This window comes from Bacillus rossius, chromosome 1 (assembly GCF_032445375.1).
Source record: "Bacillus rossius redtenbacheri isolate Brsri chromosome 1, Brsri_v3, whole genome shotgun sequence".
Lineage (NCBI taxonomy): Eukaryota > Metazoa > Arthropoda > Insecta > Phasmatodea > Bacillidae > Bacillus > Bacillus rossius.
Window position 1 is genome coordinate 253,478,986 of NC_086330.1, and position 20,559 is coordinate 253,499,544.

Genomic DNA, 20,559 nt, shown 5'->3' on the forward strand with positions numbered 1-20,559 from the left:
CGACGGGTTAGGGCAGGTACCTTCCTTCCTGGTTTATTTAAATGTATTTTTCTAAAGAGAAGACTAAGGGTTAAACATCTGAAGTACAAGTATACTATGTTTTTTATTGTTAAATCATTTCAAAGTTGTAAGCTTTTATATGTTCACATAAGTCTAAGTAAACTGGGTATGTTGTGCAATATTAATTTATTGTTTTGATTTAATTTTTTCATAAAGTTTTCTGTTTACCAAGTGAAAATTATTTTATTTTGATGTTTCCTAATTCCTTATTTTCATTGAAAGTTCAAAAATACCATTTTTTTTTTTTCTGCAAGGGCATGGTTTGCAATGCAGAAAGATTCCGGTATTCTCTTGCTAAAATTTCTTTTTCTGAGGTAAGAGTTGTCAGTTTCTGCTTCTTTGTTGCCTTGGCGAGATCATTCTAGGCATGAATCAGGATGATGGAATTCATTGATTGAGTTTTAGCTTGTCCTTTAAGCTATTAATTTCAATTTTATCATTCTCCAGATAGTTGAAACCCTATGAATACTTAATAATACCCTCCTCATTCAGCTATCATGTTTTTATCTACCTGTCCTCCCATACACATTGTTTATACAGCTGCAACACTACTACAACACAGATGAGCCAAGAAACTCTGGAATTTGGAACCTTCAGCTTACACTAATAAGGCTCATTAATCATTATATGCATGTCGAAAGAGTGTCTCCGAGCCACTAAAGCTTAAGAATGTAATACTCAGTAAATGTAATGCATACTTTAAGGACAAGTATAAGGTTACAAACACACAGAAATTGATGCCTACTAGTCTCCAAACCACAAGTATACTATAGAACAGAGGTGGGACGATACCACATTTTCGATACTCGATTCTATATTGTTTTTTCAGTTCGATACATTCGATACTCCAGGGAAAAATATTTTCCCATTAAGTAACAATTATTACAAATAACATAAATTAGTTTTAAAATATATAAATTCCCTCTTTATTACAAAAATACAAACTGCAAACAACTTTAAAGACTTGAGTATAAAAATCAATATAAAAAATAGAAGTGAAATACAAAATGAGAAACAGTGGCCTTACAAAATGTTATGAAGTCCTTTCTTGGAAGGGAGGGAAGTCACCAAGCCTAAATTAGAAATTAAAAAAATTAGGCTATTGTAAAAAGAAAATCAGAAATTTTTGCTTGTTTGTTTCATTTTACAAACAACTTTATGCAACAGAACAATTTTCAATAAAATTTTAACTTGAGAAATGTAAATTACAAAACAATCCGATCGTAAGGAAACAATAACAAACTGGTATATTCAGTTAAAAGATTAATGAATGCACAAAATATGAGATCCGTGCCTTGATAAAGCACGTGCACAATTTTCATAATCATTGCTAGTTTGCGCCACTAGTCTCGCTTGGTGCTGGCCATAGATGTTACTAGCGAAGTACACAGTCTTCATGATACTATCCATATCTATGGTGTGATAAAGTAATTTTCTTACGTTTGCAAAGGTAAACACTGAACGTTTTTCAAAATAAAAGCATTAAAATGTAGTTTATCAGGAGGAGTATAACAAAAAAATTTGTGCATTTTAGGACTTTTCTGCTTCGTAAAAACGTATGAAATGGGACATTAGTGATTTTGTAAGTGTATGTTCCGGGAAAGTAAACCATTGTAAATATAGTACTTTCGGCGGGACCAAAATTAATCGGCGTATGACACGGGAAAATGTATGAAACGGGAACGTATCATCGAGGTTCTACTGTAGTAGTATTTTGTACGATGGCGACTCAAACTTAATTCAATACAAATGAACAAGCATTCTGGTATCGAAAAAATGTATCGAAATTACAGTTTCGATACTCGATACTTTGCGATACCGTCAAGTATCGAAGGTATCGAGGTATCGAAGTATCGAAAATCCCATCACTACTATAGAACCATACTTGCTACGCACCTCAAGAGACAATACAAGCATATAATCAAGTCTTGGAGCCATGAGGTCAAATGTGTGAAGATATAAATATATTAGCCGTAAATTTCACCTCCAAACAGTCATCACCACAGACAGTATTGCTTATTCATCAAAATAGTCAAATGAGTTTTACAGTGGTCATACTTGTACACACTTTACACTTAATACAGGAACAAGAGTCGGAACCTTGGAACATTTAATACACAGCTACATACTTGGCTACACATGCCATCACTTGAAAACACACTTGGTACACATGAGCATTCGGATCAAAACACAGCTACACTCATGGCTAAGTATAGTTACACGCAGCTAAAATGGCTAAAGTATAATATGTATTTGAATTGATTAATTATTGTCTTTACTTGCACTCTTTATGATGGGCAATCACACAAAAACATTCAATTATCCACAACTACAGCATACATCATACATTTTCTTTCATTTACATGTCTGCATATATATTAGATAACAACACTAATACCTAATTCAATAAATATTCACCTACATCAATTTGCAAATCGATGCACATTCATCCAACTCTCCCAAGCAGCAATCAATTTCAGGTTGTTTTTTTTCCCCCAGGTGTTTCAAAGTTGTCTCATTGAATGTTCATCTATACTAATATTATAAAGCTGAAGAGTTAGTTAGTTTGTTTGTTTGAACGCGATAATCTCAGGAACCACTGGTCCGATTTGAAAAATTCTTTCAGTGTTGGATAGTACATTTATCGAGGAAGGCTATAGGCTATATAATATTATCAATAACATCAGAAATCCTTACTAAAAGTCCAATAAGGTAACCCAAGGTGTAAAAAAATGACCCAAAAACATCCTTACACCGCGTGCGCTGCGAAACCTATTGATTATAGAACAAAAAATGTACTACCACTTTGCAGAACATATAATTGTCTTCAAAAAATATTGCGTAACCATATGTCTGACTATTGTAGTTATCTCACAATTAGTGTTTTCTTTTATTTTTTTTAAATAATTAAAATGCCGTCGCTTCAAAAACTCTTTATTGTGTACCTTGGTATTAATCCTTATCAAAATAAATTACTGCATATTCAAGATGAATTCAATACCTTTCTAGAACTTTTTGAATTATTCAATTCGGACGTTTCATTCAAAAGATATTGCGATATTTAAAATGTAAGTATTAGTGTTGTATCCAAATAAGTATTAAGTATTGCACGCGCATGTATGATGTGGTGGGCGGTCATGAGGGGCGAGGGGGCGGTAGCCTCTGCTCTCTCTCTCTCTCTCTCTCTCTCTCTATATATATATATATACATATATATATATATAATGTTACGATCGCGCTTGGCTGCAGTGCTTGGCGTCGCCGCGCTCGTTCGGCCTGTCTGCGCCCCCTTCCACCTGCATCCTCTCCCTGGTATCTCGTGTCATACTATCTCGCGACATCCTGACCGTCGCAGCTCGCACCTGCCTCAGATCGAGTTACTTAAAGAGGCCGCTTTGCAGAATAAAAGGACTCAGACATGTTTATCGGCGTGTTCTGTGGGAACCCGATGCTTGTTGCGTTTATCGGCGTTCTTTGAGCAGCCGCCGCGTCCTTCGAGGACTCACGACGCGTTTCTGGGCATTTCGACGGCGAAGGTCACGCGATATCTCGGAGACATGCCCGATTGTTCTGGACGGGAACCCAAGGGCTATATAAGGAGGTTGGGCCGACCTGAGAGAGAGTTCAGTGGGGGAGTTCTCCCGCGGCGGAGTTTCCGGGCGATAGTGCCGCGGGTGCGGCAGAGTGGCGAAGTCCTTGGACGAAGGTTCCAGGGCAGGGAGTGAGTGAGTTCAGTGGAGTCGGGAGTTTCCGGGCGAGAGAGTCGCGGGCGCGGCGGAGTCCCGAGTGAAGTTGCGAGCGAGTCGTCGTGTGGGATCTCGGCGAAGGGTGTGACGGCGGCGGAGTGCGGCGACGGAGTCCCACGAGGGGTGCTGCTGCGAGAGTTGCGCCGGAAGTGCGGTCCAGCAAGGTGTGTGAAACGAGTGACTGGGGAATTGACCTTTTTTAGTGTAATTAATTATCTACCAATTTAGAAGATTATTTGTAAGTGACAAGTAGTGGTAATAAATAAAACTGTGTGTGTGAAATGAAATCTATTAATTGGGCTATCCTTTACGAACCCGCAGGGAAATCGTAACATTATATATATATATATATATATATATATATATATATATATATATATATATATATATATATATATATATATATATATATATATATATATATATATATATATATATATAAATTTTATTAGTTTTCATTTTCTGACAGGCAGAATTGTTCACATGGTGTTGATTTGTTTTTTGATAAGTAATTTGTGCCAGATAGGTGATGATAATGGGTCAGGAAGATAATAAATATGGGACAAAGAGGAGTCGTGGAATTGGCTGGAGTAAGAGTGTAAAACCCTGCTTTAGATCTCAATTTTGGTTTTTAGTTTGGTTGATTGAAAAATTTGTGGTGTTGACTCATTGGTAGGGACAAAATTATATGGTGAATTGCGATATAACCGAAATAACACCAAAAAGTAAGTTAATACACCAAGTGGACCGTTCAACTGATCGCCACGGGTAAACAGAAAATTATATGTCATAGACATACAAACAGTATATTGCATGTCATTTTGCCTATGCCCACCACACTGTCATATGGTGCTACCCATTTGGCTTTAACTCGCGAACAATATATCACCCTGTGTTCAGCCCGGGCGACGCCGGGGATTGCAGCTAGTAACTAAAAAAACTTAGTGTAAAGGATTTTACGATCACGTATTTCTCATGAAAATAATTTGATAGCATTTACCTGGTGCATTAAAATTAAAACATCGAACATCTCATCTTTAACCTCCCCTGCATAATGGTGAGTGAAAAATTCAATACTTTCGGCCCCAGATAATTTAAGGTAAAATTGTTACCCCATTTTCTCGAGCCTTTTGTTGGCTTAACTACCCCATTATTTTTTTTCTATCACTGAGCATTGGAACACTTTTTCCAATTGGTTCCAGTAGGGGTCCCAGTGTCAGTCCAACATCTAGTTCAATCCCTAGGACCAAGATTAACTTCTACTCCGGCATGTAAAACAAGAAATAAAGCCACAGCTGTCACTTAAACTCTTCACCCGCAATTATTAACCGCCAGTGAACAGTCATTAGAATATAACTTTTTTTTGGTGTCTTGTACAAACAGCAAATATTGTAATTTAAAAATATAAGGAACAATATATTTGAGAACTCTAGCCTTAAAATATAAAACAGGCCCCTTTCAGTAATGCGAAAAATCATGTAAGCATAAGATGTGATTATTGTTATTGCGTCATGATCATTAGTTACTCAACTGTTGACTGTAAGAATTTCATATGTAAGCAACTAATTATGTTAACCAGACAACAAAAGAAAGAAAAGAACCATTAACAATGAAAAGGGTAAGCTTTAGGCAAACCTCTTCATTTTCATTTCTTCAAATACGACCCAATTTTTTTTGTTTAAATGTTTCTCCTTTGTGTACCTCTAAGTATACTGTAGTGCAGCGGTTCCCAAACGGTGGGTCGCGACCCACTAGTGGGTCGCTGAAGGGTTACAGGTGGGTCGCGACTCGAATGGAAAAGAATTACATAAATACACAGTGCTGTAATCCGTTTAATATTCAGGGTCACAAAAGCAGCAGAAAACAGTTGAAAAATGTTCTTCAGTGGATGATACAGAAACAACCACACCTTCAGACTGGACAGAAGGTATGTGATTCATGTCAGAAACAAATCTCATCAATAGCAAGTGCAAGTACTACACGGGAGGAAGATTACAGTGAAGAGGAAAGCTGAACTGACAGTGATGAAGAGGAATCAAGCATGGATGTAGTGTTGCACACATTTAATAACAGTCTACCAAGTATAGGGGAATCACCCATATAGAAAAGAAAAGTGAGAACAGTAAAATATGCAAGGAAAAAAGTAATGAAAATATCGTCTGCAAATCAAGAAAGAATATTTCAAATCCATGTACCAGAAGTAGGAGTATCACAGGAAAAAGGTTTTGATGAAAATATATTAGAACAATTGAAGGAAAAGTTTGAAGGGGGGGACAGAAAGAAGTATGAAGGTGCAAATTTTTACTATTTTCCCTAAATATTGGAGTATTAGCAGAATACAGAAGGAATTCCCAACTGCAACGAACTACATGATAGGAACATCAAAGACAAAGAAGTTAGTGAAGGAAAGTGGAATAATGACATCACCTAATCCAAAACCAGGGAGAAATCTAGACTGAATTGTCGTCAATATTGTTCAGATGTTTTATTCAAACGACAATGTAAGCAGAATGATGTATGGTAAGAAGGACTTTGTAACTATTCAAATTGGCGATACCAAAGAACACAAACAAAAGTGGCTCCTACTAAACAATCTGAGAGAAGTACTGTATATGCCTTGTTCAAACAGGAGCATCCAAGTGTCAAAATTGGTTTCTCCAAATTTGCATCTCTACGGCCTAAATATGTGGTTTTGGCTGGATCTAGTGGGACACACAGTGTATGTGTCTGTGTAACACACCAAAATATGAAGTTGTTAATAGATGGCTGTAATTTGGCCAAACTCATGGAAAGAGAAAATCTGTTAAATATCGCTACTATGTGGCTCAAATGATGTGTAATCCTCCCCAAATTAAATTTTTTTTCCATGAGTGTGCAGAATGTCCAGGCCCTGATAACATACGAAAATCACTGGAGACTACATTGGAGCAGAATTCAATTGAAACTGTAACATTCAAGCAGTGGGTTGCATCAAAAGTTTACACACTTGAAGTTCTTGTGATGTCATCTGATGATTTCATAGAATTGTTCATTTCTAAATTATTAATACTATTACAAACTCACTCTTTCATCGCATACCAGCAAGAAAAATACCTAAAGGATCTGAAAAAAAAATTAGATGTTGGTGAGGTAGTTGTTGTATATGACTTTGCAGAAAATTATTCTTTCATTATGCAAGATGAAGTTCAAGGATTCCATTGGAACAATGCACAGGCTACAGTTCATCCATTTGCAATATACTACCGTGATGAGTCAAAAGAGGAAATAAAATCTACCAACCTAACAATAATTTCTGATTGTCTCCAACATGACGTCATTGCAGTTCATACTTTTCTTACACATCTTGTAACGTTGCAAGACCCCTGCCCTCCTAGCTAAATATTTTTCTTTTAAACTACATATTTTCATGAATGTAAATATTTCTTAAAAAGTCTTGCTAAAAATATTTTTACAGTTTTTATGTATTTTAGGACTGATATTGGCACTTGCTGTGTATTTTAAGAGAGTACTTTGTATTTTAACAGACATTTTCAATCATTACTATTTTTTATGTAATTATTCACAGATAAGTCGCTGTACTAGATTTTTGCCTGTTTTGGCCTACTATTTCAGGTTTTCATAAATAAGTTGAATTTTGTCAAGTAATTTGTATTATGATCACTGTTTTTAATTTTCATTAACGTGTTGCATAATAGTTATAGAACACGGGACTGTGTCTTGGGTGATGTGTAAAAAGAGAGAGGCATAAGAGGCATGTAAGTGCAAGTGAGAAAGAAACAGCGATTCCCCAGTAAGAGAGAAACAAAAGTTGGGATTCCTCACTGGTCGTGGGAACTGAGTGATAACTGCTGTCTCACGGTGTGGGAGAGAGAAAGAGAATGTAAAGTCCCTGGCTCTATGGATAGAAAACTGTTTTCAATGTATGTCGTGTATTCTTATTGGCTTGTGATGTGTAGTGTGAATGAAGTGGGTGTGTGATTGGTCGGTGAGGTCATGTGACTTCTCCTCCCTGCGTGAAGGACACAGTGACATGAACTCACCAGTCGTCTGTCAATCGCTGCACAAGGAGGGCGCGTTCGGCGGCTTATAAAGTATGTAGTAATTGTGGAAGAGAAAATTTAACGTTGGTGGTCAGAGCCATGTTGAGTTTTAAGTTAACCTAATTGTTTTTATATTTTCATTCAGCCATTCTAGTTAGAAATTGTGACAACTTTCATCGGCATCTGGCTCATGGCGAAATGCGTTTTCGCTGGGTGCGGCCCTGTTTGAGGCCGCACTGATTTCGTGTACTTACCGTAATATGTTACTGAAGGACTTAACCAACGTAATTTTTTCGTTAATTCTCATCGCCCGAGCTGCGAGCATTTCTCGACAGGCGGATGTATGAGTGGAAAGAGTGAGAAGCATTTTGAAAGTGATTGGATTTGTCTGTGCATTCTATTTTTAAAAATAAAACAAAAACTAAAATTGGTGATTAACATCTTTTTATTTTTGTATATAACGAACCGTTATATTCTTATTCCATTTTTGAAAGAAAAAGTCACTTTATGTAAAATATATTACTTCTCTGATGGTTGTACTGCTCAAAACAAGAATAAAAGTAACTTCTCAAATTTGATGTATCATGTAAATGATTTTGGAGTTGGAGCTGAGTGGCACTTTTTTGCCACCTCTCATGGCAAGAATACATGTGATGGTCTAGGGGGAACACTGAAGCGACTGGCAGCCAGGGCAAGTCTGCAACGTCATTACACAGACCAAATTATGACCCCACGGCAACTGTTTGAATGGGCTGTAAGTAGTTTGCATAACATGAATTTTGCTTATGTCACTCAGGAAGAGGCAATGAATGAAAGAAAGGTGTTGTCTGAAAGATGTGCAAATGCTAAACCAATACCTGGAACTCAGAAGCATCATGCCTTCCTGCCTATTTTATCTGAGGAAATAATTGTGAAGAGATTTTCTAGTGAAACTGAAGGTGAAACTCACTACATGAATAAAATTAAATGTACATTGTCTGTGAATGAAGTTAAAGGTTTTGTGACATGCATGTATGGAAGTGGGTGGTGGTTGGGATGTGTTCTGAAAGTAGAAGAAAGTTCTCATGAAGTTCTTATTAGTTTCCTGCATCCACAAGGTCCCTCCCCATCTTCGGTATATCCCCAGCATCCAGATGTTATGAAGATTTCAATAAATTGAAGATGTGTTCACAACTGTAGATCCAAGAACAGCAACTGGAAGGACATAGGTTTTAACAGCCTTTGACACAAAGACCTCAGAAAGCCAACTAAAGGAAAGGAAGCAACAGTAACCTGCAGTATTGGTAATGAGTAAATGAATCATATATAGGAATTAATTCAGTGTTAAATCCACGAATGACTTAAAGGTACGCCATTTTTTAAATTGTGTTAATGCCTTACTGGAGTAGTTTTATTGAACATGGCCTAATTCACAATGTTCTAGTGTTTGATCCCAGATCCATCCCAAAATGAAACTTATGTCACTTATAGCCAATAATGCAATTCATAACATATAATTTTTTCACATTTTCCAAAAATACACTTTTCAAAATTTTCAAGGTCACAGGTTACATGAACATGACCTTGAAATAAATTTCTTTAAAAATTCGTAAAACTTATTTTTATCTCAAAGTACACTTTTCTAGCTTTCTATTGAGCCCTACATCAAGGTTCTCACTCACCTACAAAGGAAGTTACAAATAATTTTATTGGACCTTGCGCAGCAAAATTTCCACTTTTTCCACAAGTTGGCAACCCTGCTGTATAAAAAGTATTATTCACAGGGGGCTGTAACTTTGCTGTTGTACTTTTTCTGCACACCTACTGCTAATTCGCCAAGTTTTTTTTAATTCGGAGATGGTGATGTCAACAGGTGTGTGAAATGGCATGGAATGACCTGATAGTGCTGTTCTAATAATCGTATTATGGTTGAAAAATTTTATATTCAAAAATATTTTAATCTTCAATTATTGCAATTATTAAAATGTTTCATTAAGGTTAACTACTGATTACATGCTACAGGATCATTTCACAGAATTTAAGTACAATCATAATACAAGAACCAGAATGCAAATTTTAAAAAAAAACCTTAGCTAGGATGAAAAAGTTGCAAAAATGCCAAAAATAAAAATTATATCCTATCCAGAAATTTAGTTAGCAGTATTTAAAATCATTACTCATCAGTGCCAATTGGCAGTAAAAACATTCCCTGTCAAAATGTATTTTAGAGAAAAGTAGTAATATTTCTGCTATCTAATATAAAACATGTACTATTATGATGAAAAACTACTTAGTGCAATAATAAAAAGAAATATCTTGCCACGTTTACACACATCCAATAAAAATAATCTGTGAAAAAACTGTTCATTATAGGGTGTGAACAGATCAAATACAAATATCTTACTTTTACAGTAAATAACATTGCTAGAACTTTGAAATTAAGCTATTGTCATTTAACACTTTCACATCAAATTAAATCTACATTGTTTGTCTTTAGTCTAAAATATCAGTAACATAATTTTATTTTAACTAACTGTATGTATTTTTTATATTTTATGAAAAGTCTTTTATCAACTTTAAGTTAAGATAAAAAATGATCCTTAAACAAAAAATTATAAGGTTACCATATTATGTAACAAGAAAATGCAAATAAAATTGCACCAAAAAAAAATGTATACACACTTTGAACTGTCATAGAAAATTTATTTCCCATTCTACAAGGTTAAATTTCTGGAAGAAAATAATGTTATATTTCTTCAAAAGGTGGCAGCAGAATTGTCGCTCTAGCTACTTAACCCAGTTAGTAGCAGGGAAGTAACTTCAACATGGCGGACTTACATTTGAGCTTTGAAGCTAGGAAGCAGGTAATTAAGTGGTGCTGAAAGTTAGAGAATGTTGCCGCGGTTCAAAGACCATGGAGAAGTGAGTATGGTACAGAACGACCTTCAAGGTTAGCAATTACACCTATACGAGACAAATTCGAAATTCATGTGTGATGTGCATGAAGGTCTATCACGGCGACCTCGTACAGCTACGTGATAAACCCTCAGCTGCGGTTTTGGAACTGTTTCAGCTATCTCCTCGACGATATTCAAGGCAAGGGGCACGTGAGAGTAATGTAAATACTAGTAGTGTGATACACATTCGGAAGAAAGGCAAGTTTTGTGTGCACATTCCAAGGCTGGTGTAACAGCTAAGTGACGACGATCCAGATCGAAGGTTAGAATTTTGTGAATGGGTTTAAGAGATGGTGAGATGTGAACAAGGATTTATGGGTAGCATAATTTGGTTGGATGAAGCCCAATTCAATCTTAATGTAACTGTCAATAGACACAATTGTGTGTACCTACTGGGCTGAAGATAATCCTCACATTATAGTTAAAAAGGTGTGAATTTGCTGGGTGTAAATTGTCATTTGGTTTGTCTGCAAAGGGACTCATTAGGCCTTTCTGCTTTAAAGGAAATGTAACTGAAGAATCGTACCAAACGATGCTTGCTGATTCATTCCCTGCAATTTGTGCATTATACGGTAATGACAAGATTTATTTCCAACAAGATGGCGCCCAGCCGCACTATCACAGGGACGTACAAGTATGCCTGGATCAAAATATTCCAGGTCAGTGGATAGGATGCAGAAGGCCAATCGAGTTTCCTGCACACTCTCCAGACCTTACGCCGCTGGATTTCTTCTTATGGGGCACAGTAAACGATGAGTGTGTACAAACGTAAACCACGTACCCTAGACACACTTTGGAAAGAGATTCAAGCGGTAGATGCAGAAATCTCATTGGACACTTTGGTACAATGTATGGAATCAGTGGTGACTATACTCGGAAATGTATTGATGCTGAAAGCCACCATTTTGAACATAAATCAAATTTCATCAGAAAGTACATTTATTTTTGAAATGATATTAAGCTTTCCATTTCCAGAAATTTAACCTTGTAGAATGGAAAGTAGATTTTCTATGACACTTCAAAGTGTATATACTTTTTTTTAACATCCTGTATATACATTGTGAACGTGTGTATTACCATTACACTGTTCACTTGAGCAATATCCACTACTGGAGTGGCCTTCAGCTGAGTTTAATTTCTGCAGGAAACAAATTTACACATGGTCACTAAATTATAACTGTGTCTAATATGTATAAGTATCAACTTTTACTGCACTAATATTTAAAAAAGCCTCATACCCATTTAGGTAACCAAAAAATGACTAAGGAAATTGTTTATGAAGTTACTTGATAAGTTTGATAGTGTTGAATCTGTGAGTTGCTTTAGTTAGCTCATTTTCAAAAACCTGAAAATAAATTATAGCAGCTAAGCAACATAATATAAAATGTCCATAAAAGAATATCCTAGTTTCAATGCTATATTATAACAGTTTAATATAGACTATTTACAACAAATCATACATCTAATTGATAGAGAGCTGAAAAAATATCACTTGCTATAAAGCGAAAAATAACGCGAATTTCGGCCTTTTATTTTGAATAATGCGAATTTCAGTGTTTTGTGCTAAAAACACGAATTTTAGCATTTTGTTTGGTGTTCTATTTTTTTTATTTCAATTTCATTAGTACACTTTGACTGCCATTTACTTAATATTAAACCAATTAGGCAATTACTTAAAGTACCATATAATTATGCAACCCGTTCTTAGTATCAATTACAATAAAAATAAAATTCGTGAAGCAGAACCAAATCACGTAAGCGTAATTATCGCCATTTGCCACAAACACTGCATGGCAACGTGCGTGCCGAGCTATTGAATGTAGTTCTTCTGACACGAGACAGAGTACGCACGGTGTATGCGATCCAGCTATCGAAGTTAGACAACATGCGCGCACTCTGCACAGACACCAAACCAACTAGCTGGACTAGCTCTTGGTTCCTTGGATGTTTGGTGTTTGTTTTAGTTTTGTATTATGCGTACTGCAGAGTGGCGATGGTTGCGGAGTTGATATTTTTTATAAATTTTTTTGAAATCCATTTGAGGTATTTTGTTACATAAGGACTGGAGCACGAATGCAGACGTTAGTACGATTGTACTGTAGGCGGATGTTATCTACTCTGTGGGCAAACGTTTTGTTTACTTTTTTCACTCGTTGGAAAAAACGGTAAAATGATAGTACTTACAGAAAGAATTTTTTTTTTCTTTATAAACAGCAGTGGTAGCAATTGTTCTACTATCTAGAAACAAGCTCATGGTCTGTTAAAATGACCTAGATATAAAGATTCAAAATATTATGTACCAGGACTAGGTTTTCATTGTGTGTTATTTTTGCGTCCACGATGCCGAAACCAACGGTGCATGTACAGCAACGAGCAGCCGAGTTCAAAAGTGAAGGACTTTATGCCTCTGATTCTCAAACTCTTATGTGCCGTTTTTGTAACTGTGTAATTTCATATGAAAAGAAAGATGCCGTGATAAAACACACAAAAACACAAAAACACATCAACCTTTCGAAAAAACAAAACTCTTCTGAAAATAAAAGTATGATTCAAACATCTGTACTTGCCAACCTACATAGTGCAAAAAGGAGGAAATTGGCAGTTGACAATCTTGCAGTTAAAACTACTGAGGCTTTCTCAAAAGCCAACATTCCTTTGGAAAAGCTGGATGATCCTAATTTAAGAGAATGGATGAATGAGTTTATGAAGGTTAGTTTAATTTCAAATCTGTGACAACTAGGCATGTAGTTCTGTAAAGGATTGAGAAAATAGGGAATTTTAATTGCATTTTCTTCACATGTTTGTTTTAGGGGCTGGAGACCTGCCTTGCGTTAGATCTCTTAGGGAAACATATGTTCCTGTGATAGCACAAGCACACTTCGATGAAATAAAACAATTAGCACAGCATAAATGTGTTGATATTCTGTGTGATGAGACTACGGATTCCAAAGGGAGATGTGTGTTTGTGGTGCTTTTTAAGATTCAGTCAAACAGTTTAACAGATCCAGTGGTAAAGGTAGCTGCAGTAAACATTCTGGAGAAAGCAGATGCTACAACATGTTCCCAGGTCATTCTTGAGTGTATTAATAAATACAGTGTCAATTTCATGGACATTCAAGCAATTGTCACAGACTCAGCACGTTACATGACGAAATGTGTCACATTGTTGCAGGTCCTTTTTGGAGAGCACGTTGCCCATGTTCAATGCTGGGCCCACAAACTAGCTTTGGTAGGCAATTGCTTTTCCATTGGACTGAAAGAAGTAAATGAGGCTGTAGTAAAGGTGAAAACTGCGTTTCTTAATACACGGAAAAGGAAACATCATTATTTGCAGTATCTATCAGAACATACAACTAAAGCTGCAAATTTGTTTCCAATGCCAGTAACAACACGCTGGAACTCGTGGTTCAGAGCAGTGTTTTATTTGGCAGAATATTTGGTTGACATTGTTAATTTCTTCAAGCTAGATGAAATGAAGGCTATCAACAATAGTGGTATTCACTATGTAGCTGGTGTTTCAGAAAAAGATGTGGCAATTGTTCTTGCTCAGTGCATATTTGTGAAAACTCACGCAGCTGATATTGTAAGCCTTCTCACAAAGCTTGAAGGTTCGCAGTACCCGACAGCACATTCCCTTTACGGGTATTTGAGTGATTTACTGAAAGGCTTCGAGGGCACATCAAAAGGTGTATTTGACTCCCCTTTTGAAACTTTCATGTCAGAATCATCTCTTACGACAAGCGACAAAGCACAAGTGAAACATAAATGTCAAAACTCATCAGCTCTTGCAATGACCAAACTTCAAAGTCTGATGAACAGAGATCCAAGTGCACACATCTTCAAAGCCATTAGCAAGCTGTTTAGTCCCAAAAACATTTTGCTAAATGAAACAAAAAGTGTTTTGTCTGTTTTTGACAACATCCCTGCATTTAATGGTGTGGAAAATTCAGTTAAGTACAAAGGCTACGAATTCCTTAAAACCCTTTATAGGTTACTGGTATATATATTTACCACCATCTTTACCAGCTAAACTGTTAGTGGTAAAATAATTTATTGAGCTCCTCCAAGTTCCTCTGGCAACCAACAGATAGCATACAAAGCCACAGTAGCTTGGACGACTGTAGCATCTGTCTGAGGATCTAGGGAGCAATGAAGATGTTCCCTGAATATAAACATAAAATATTTTTTGCCAACCTTTTGCCCTATAAAGGGTTTTAAAGAAGCTGTTCAGGATGCTGTCAAACATGAAAATGAACCGGATGTAGCAAAATTGCTGATGGCTTTGGGAGTGGAACATGAAGTATTCACAAAGGCAGCACTTAAGGCCATTTGGCTGCCCACCAACAATGTTGACAGCGAACGCCTTCTTAGTCACTACAATTTGGTGGTTACTGACAGGAGACAAAATTTAAAAGAAGAGAATATAGAAACATTTACCATGCTTTCATTTGATAGCTAATTTTGAGTGTTTGCAAGTAGATAAAACAATGACAATATTTACTTAGCTGGTGAAATGGTTGCATCTGTACTCTGTGTGTGTTGTTTTATACTCATTGTTTTTAGTTTTGTGAATTCAACAGTTTTTCGAATGTAGTAATGAATTTTATTGTATCAACTCTTCATCCTTAACGGAAAAAAAAAGGTAAATACCATACAAAAATAACACCTATTTTCAATGAAAATAACACCTATTTCCAAGAAAAATAACACATATTTCTTAAAAAAATAAAACCTACATTTTCAGGTCTCTACTAATTGAAGATAAACTAACCCAATTTTTTTTTTACAAATATTCAATATGTGCACCTTTCGTTATACGGCACACATCCAACCAAAAGTACAATTCATCCCACTTTGTTTGACGCGTCCAGAGTAATGAAAGCAATAGCTTCTTCAATTCTGTGTGTCAACTCTAGCAAACCATAAGGTAGCGGCGGAATGTGGACGCAATCTTTATTAAGCCCAAAAGAAAAAAATCATATGGCGTTATGTCAGGTGACCATGGAGGCCAGAGAACAAGAGCTCTGTCGCCTCAACCATTACGACCAATCCAAAGGTCAGGGACTTCGGCATTCGATCACTCTCATACAAAGAGATTCCAATGGGGAGGGGCTCCATCCTGTTGCCAAATAATGTTTACAGGTTCATCCTCTACTAATTGCAGAAAGAGCCATTATTTCGCACTGCAAGCAATAAAATAACACAGCAGTATCTACACATGTGCTACTCTAAAACTGTTTTTTGTTACTAGGTATGTATTTGTTACCTTGAACCAACACTCTAAAAGGCTTACAGTTGATAGTATTAAATTTTATAACTGGGACATTCTTTTATGGGCATACTGTATAACGTAGACAGCATATGTTTATAAAATTCAAAACTGAATGCAAAGACTAATTACAACATGGAAAATGACAAGGCCTGTGCGAATATTCGAATTTTCGAATATCAAAACGAATAGTTTATTATTCGTATTCGATTCAATTTCAAATACTAACACTTCGAAAAAACGAATATTCAGTCATTTACGAAAAAGGCTGAGCGGGATCACTGAAACCGGGAAACATTTTGGGATCACGGAGGTTTCTCTCGTTGGGCGGGGGCAAAAGTTCCGCGGGATTTTCGTAATGTTTTAGAGTTATGTATGTGGAGTTATTCCACTACATCTGGCCACGTAAAGTCCGTTTGAACACAGTAATTCGGAGCGATAACTAACGTATTTTATGTAGAAGAATGTCGTCAGGTAGTTTAAAATAGATTTGAACTGTCAGCATACTGATAAAGATAAATACGTGTCTGTAAAATCCACACAACCAGGGTGTTATAGGTAGGGGTAGTCAAATTTCGTTAATGACGAAATCGCGAAATTTTAAAAAAATCACTTGCACATGATGTGTAATACAAATAACCTTACTTGGTAGTGATAAGACGTTAATATACTGCATTTCGTTTTAACGAAATGTGTTGTGATGCGCGAAATCCGTAGTTTTTCACGAAATATGACGAAATCACGATATTTGCGCCAAATTAACCTTTTTTATCGCGAAAAATCACGTTGAATCATTCTGGAACCTGCACAAAACGTTTATTATTACAAGAGGTTATATGTGAGACGCCATCTTTGCTTTTGTTTTTCTCTAGCACCCATAGAGTAGAGTGTGGCAATAAACATCACTTTAGCTACTGGTGGACAAATCACAGATGGCGTTGGTAGTTACGAGTGTCGAAATGTTCTATGATTTTATTTTCACGAGTGCGTGTCTGTCGAGTTTAAGTTCTTTATTTCCGAGTGGATGTGATATGTATCTCGCATTCTATGATCGTTTTCCGTTAAAGTTTTTGTGGCATGTTGGTCATATTTAGAGGTTTAAAAGTAACGAAAAAAAGCGTACCCGTATGTATTCGTTACTATAACAATCAGTACTCGTTACTATCCTATCGTTACTCGTTACTTCTGATACCGCATAACATGCAACGAATCAAGTCGTATTGCGTACGCGTACAGTATGACGTCGCGTAAATAATAATAAATAGAATATATACAATTAACAATATTTGATAATTAACCGTTTTTGTTAACCAAGAAACAATTAAATCTCATTAGAGCGGCTTTATTATATTATCGCTTTTAAGATAATTAAAAAAACGTGAAAATTCGCGATAATAAAAAACAAAAACATACATATTTCTAATTTGTAAAAAATACTTTCTTACGTTGTTTCTGTTCCAATCTCAAACTTTGTCTACACACACAATACCTTTAATAAACAGTAAAAAACTTGGATGACGAATTTCCAAATTATACTTTACTTAATAAACAAACATCGTTCTTTGTAATGTAAATTCATCGAATATGCGCGCGCATGCGTGAAACATACAAAAAATGCGCGTAACGAAATGCAGCCGTGTGTAACGTTTCGTTACTCGTATATAGACGGCGCACCCGTTACTCAGTAACAAATACATACGGTTTGCTACAGCTCTAGTTATATTACCGTGGTCACTGTGGATATAAACATATAAAATGCAGAAAGTTGTGTTTTCGAAAGAGCTAAAGAATATTACGACGAAGTATTTTACGTGTTCAGTAAAGAAAAAGGCACCATGATGTGCAAATCGACTGTTAAAAACACTGTAAATTTCGAGCATCGCACAAGGTGAACAAAGATAGGTGTCAAGCATCGGGTTCTGGAACTAAGCGTCGTTACTCTAGAACCATATATTTCACGTATGAAAACTATTACATCCAGACGTACGCCTACACAGTCTCCGTCGTCGCACACGTTCTTACGAGACGTAGAAGGCCATAAAACGACAAAAATCACATTATTTTGCCGACCACAAATGCGTATGGTGACGCCATCGTCAATAGGCCTTAACTCACTCTTTGTTCCTTTCTCTGAATCGGCCAAACACAGTCTAGAAAATAGCGTCACTTCCATATTAGCCAATCAAATAATAACTTTCAAAATGCTAATTGTTGTATCTGGGCGTCCTAACCGAGGCGACTGTTTATTTTCGTAGTTGTCATGGCAACGCACGAAAATAAATGCCGGTCAAGAGTGCCAACATATACATAAACAAATACCGCACACGCAGTTGAGGCAGTGAAAAATGTAAACAAATAAAAAAAAAACAATACTCTGTACTGTTGAATAAGTAGTGTTTTGGTGGGGACTAGTTTGCAGAAAATATATAATAGCTGATTTTCAGAGATAGTCTAAATGTACTTGAGCCACTAACGTTTTTTATCAGTTTCCGATTTTTTTTGTATGTAATCTTGAGAATTTTAATTACAAATGCAGCGTGCTAAATTTTAGATGTACATGTACTTTTAAAACATTGTTTTTGATAAATGTTGACCAAATAAAACAATAATTCCATCAAACATATATATGTGTATAAAATTAGAATGACGAAATAGTTATTTTTTCTAACTAAACAATTTTTTTTCACCGAAATTTTGCACCGAAATAACTCTTTTTATTCACCGAAATGGGCCTTTTTTATTTACCATTTTTCATTGGCCCTAGTTATAGGTGACAGTTTTCAGATTAGAGGGTGAAACACGGTTTGTCGGCACTGTAATTTCGTTCCGAACGTGACGGCGAAGAGAAAGAAAATTGTACAGACTATGTGGAAAACATCTGGCCGCATACTCACAGCAAAGACTCCAAAAGCCTAACATGCTACGTCAATGTTTTTCAATAGGATAATACACAGTAAACGACCGGATGCAGGCGGCCACCCCCCACCCCCTCATATACTTCCCACCCTTCCCAAATTCCTCGCGTAGTGACAGCTCAGGCAATTATCCTGTCCCACGCGTCAAAAAAAACTCTTGCCAAGAACTTACTTAAAAGCTTGCGATCACGTTACACGGTGTACCAAGATTGTGAAGTAAATGTGTTTTCTATGATGGTAGATCCATGGTTCAAAGATTCACTAATTGAGGATGAAAATAAAAAAAAATATGGGTTGAAAATTTTTGCAGGGAGGTATGTAAGCTGAGTAAGCTGAACACAGTAGCTGAAACTATAACTGAGACAAGTGAGGCTACAAGTGAAATGCCTATTAAGAAGTCATCTCTGTGGGTCTACATGAAACCTTCAACAGCAGCTCAGTCTATGCTTGCAAGCTAAGAAGAAACTATCCAAGGAGAAGTAAATGAATATCTGGCAGCACCCTTAATCCCAAAGAATGAAAATCCTTTCAGTTTCTGGTAAGAGAAGGGGCGTACTTGTTTCCGAAACATAGCTGTGGTAGCAAGAAAGTACTTGCCTATACCTGCCACACAAGTGTGCAGTGAGAGACTTTTCTCAACAGCTGGCAACATTGTGATGTGTAGAAGAGAGAGTCTACTCCCCGAAAATGTAGAGCAGCTTGTGTTTCTCCACAAAAATTTTAATTAGCTAATATGTAGTGATACAAACTAATTATAAAATTGGAGAACCTTAAAATTTTAAGTACTGTCAGTTTTTTGATTCTACATACATTGTATCAGTAAATATGTACCTGTTATTGTATTGATGTGATATAACATGTTTTATGGGATTTCAATTCTCATTCCAATTATTCGAACACAATATTCGTATTCGAGAATAATTTGGTATTCGTATTCGAATTCGATTCGAACTAAAAGAACTGATATTCGCACAGGCTTAAAAATGACCAATTCAATTTGTGTGGATGATTGCAAAAGCTGCAGCTACGTGGACAGCAGCGAGGAGGAGGGAGGTGTTACCTGATGTGGCCCGAGTCACCGGAGCTGCTCTGGCGGCTGTGCTGCGATTGGCTGTTGAGGGAGCTGTAGCCGGACGCACGGCTCATCTGGCTCGTGTTGGAGGAGTTGCGTGAGTGGCCTGGTTCGTGGCCCTCGTCCACCTCCACCGCCCCCGGCACAGCGACCACCTCGGCGGGCTCTGCCCCCTCGGGAGCCGCCCCTGCCAGCAGCTCTGCAACACCACACCGCTTCACGCTGCATCGACTGGCCCGAGCCACATTCATTCACTCTCCTGCGCTGTCAAATAACACCACACCTGTATTATATTTCCTCCCTAACACCCACAAGGCTAGACAAAAGATTAAACTATGACATTATAAATGTCTTAAGTAGCAATTAGAGAAATTAAACTAGTGTGTTTTGTGACTGTTGAAGCCTATTTTTTTAATTCTAGCTAGGCCTACAGTCTTTGGCAACTCAAAATTAGAGATAACTTTTATATCAAGAAAGCTAAAGAACAAAAAAGCCTTGCAAAAAATTACAAATAAAGTCAC

At 36.6% G+C, this 20,559-nt stretch overlaps 1 protein-coding gene across 3 annotated transcripts in view; it reads right to left on the bottom strand.

Annotated features, from left to right (window-relative positions):
- Positions 1 to 20,559, bottom strand: part of LOC134527479 (early estrogen-induced gene 1 protein) — a 134,009-nt gene that overhangs the window by 64,060 nt on the left and 49,390 nt on the right. For all 3 annotated transcript variants that reach the window (XM_063360182.1, XM_063360181.1, XM_063360183.1), the window contains exon 5: positions 20,027 to 20,237. In XM_063360182.1, coding sequence (XP_063216252.1) covers positions 20,027 to 20,237 — 211 coding nt within the window. The remainder of the gene's footprint in view (positions 1 to 20,026; positions 20,238 to 20,559) is intronic.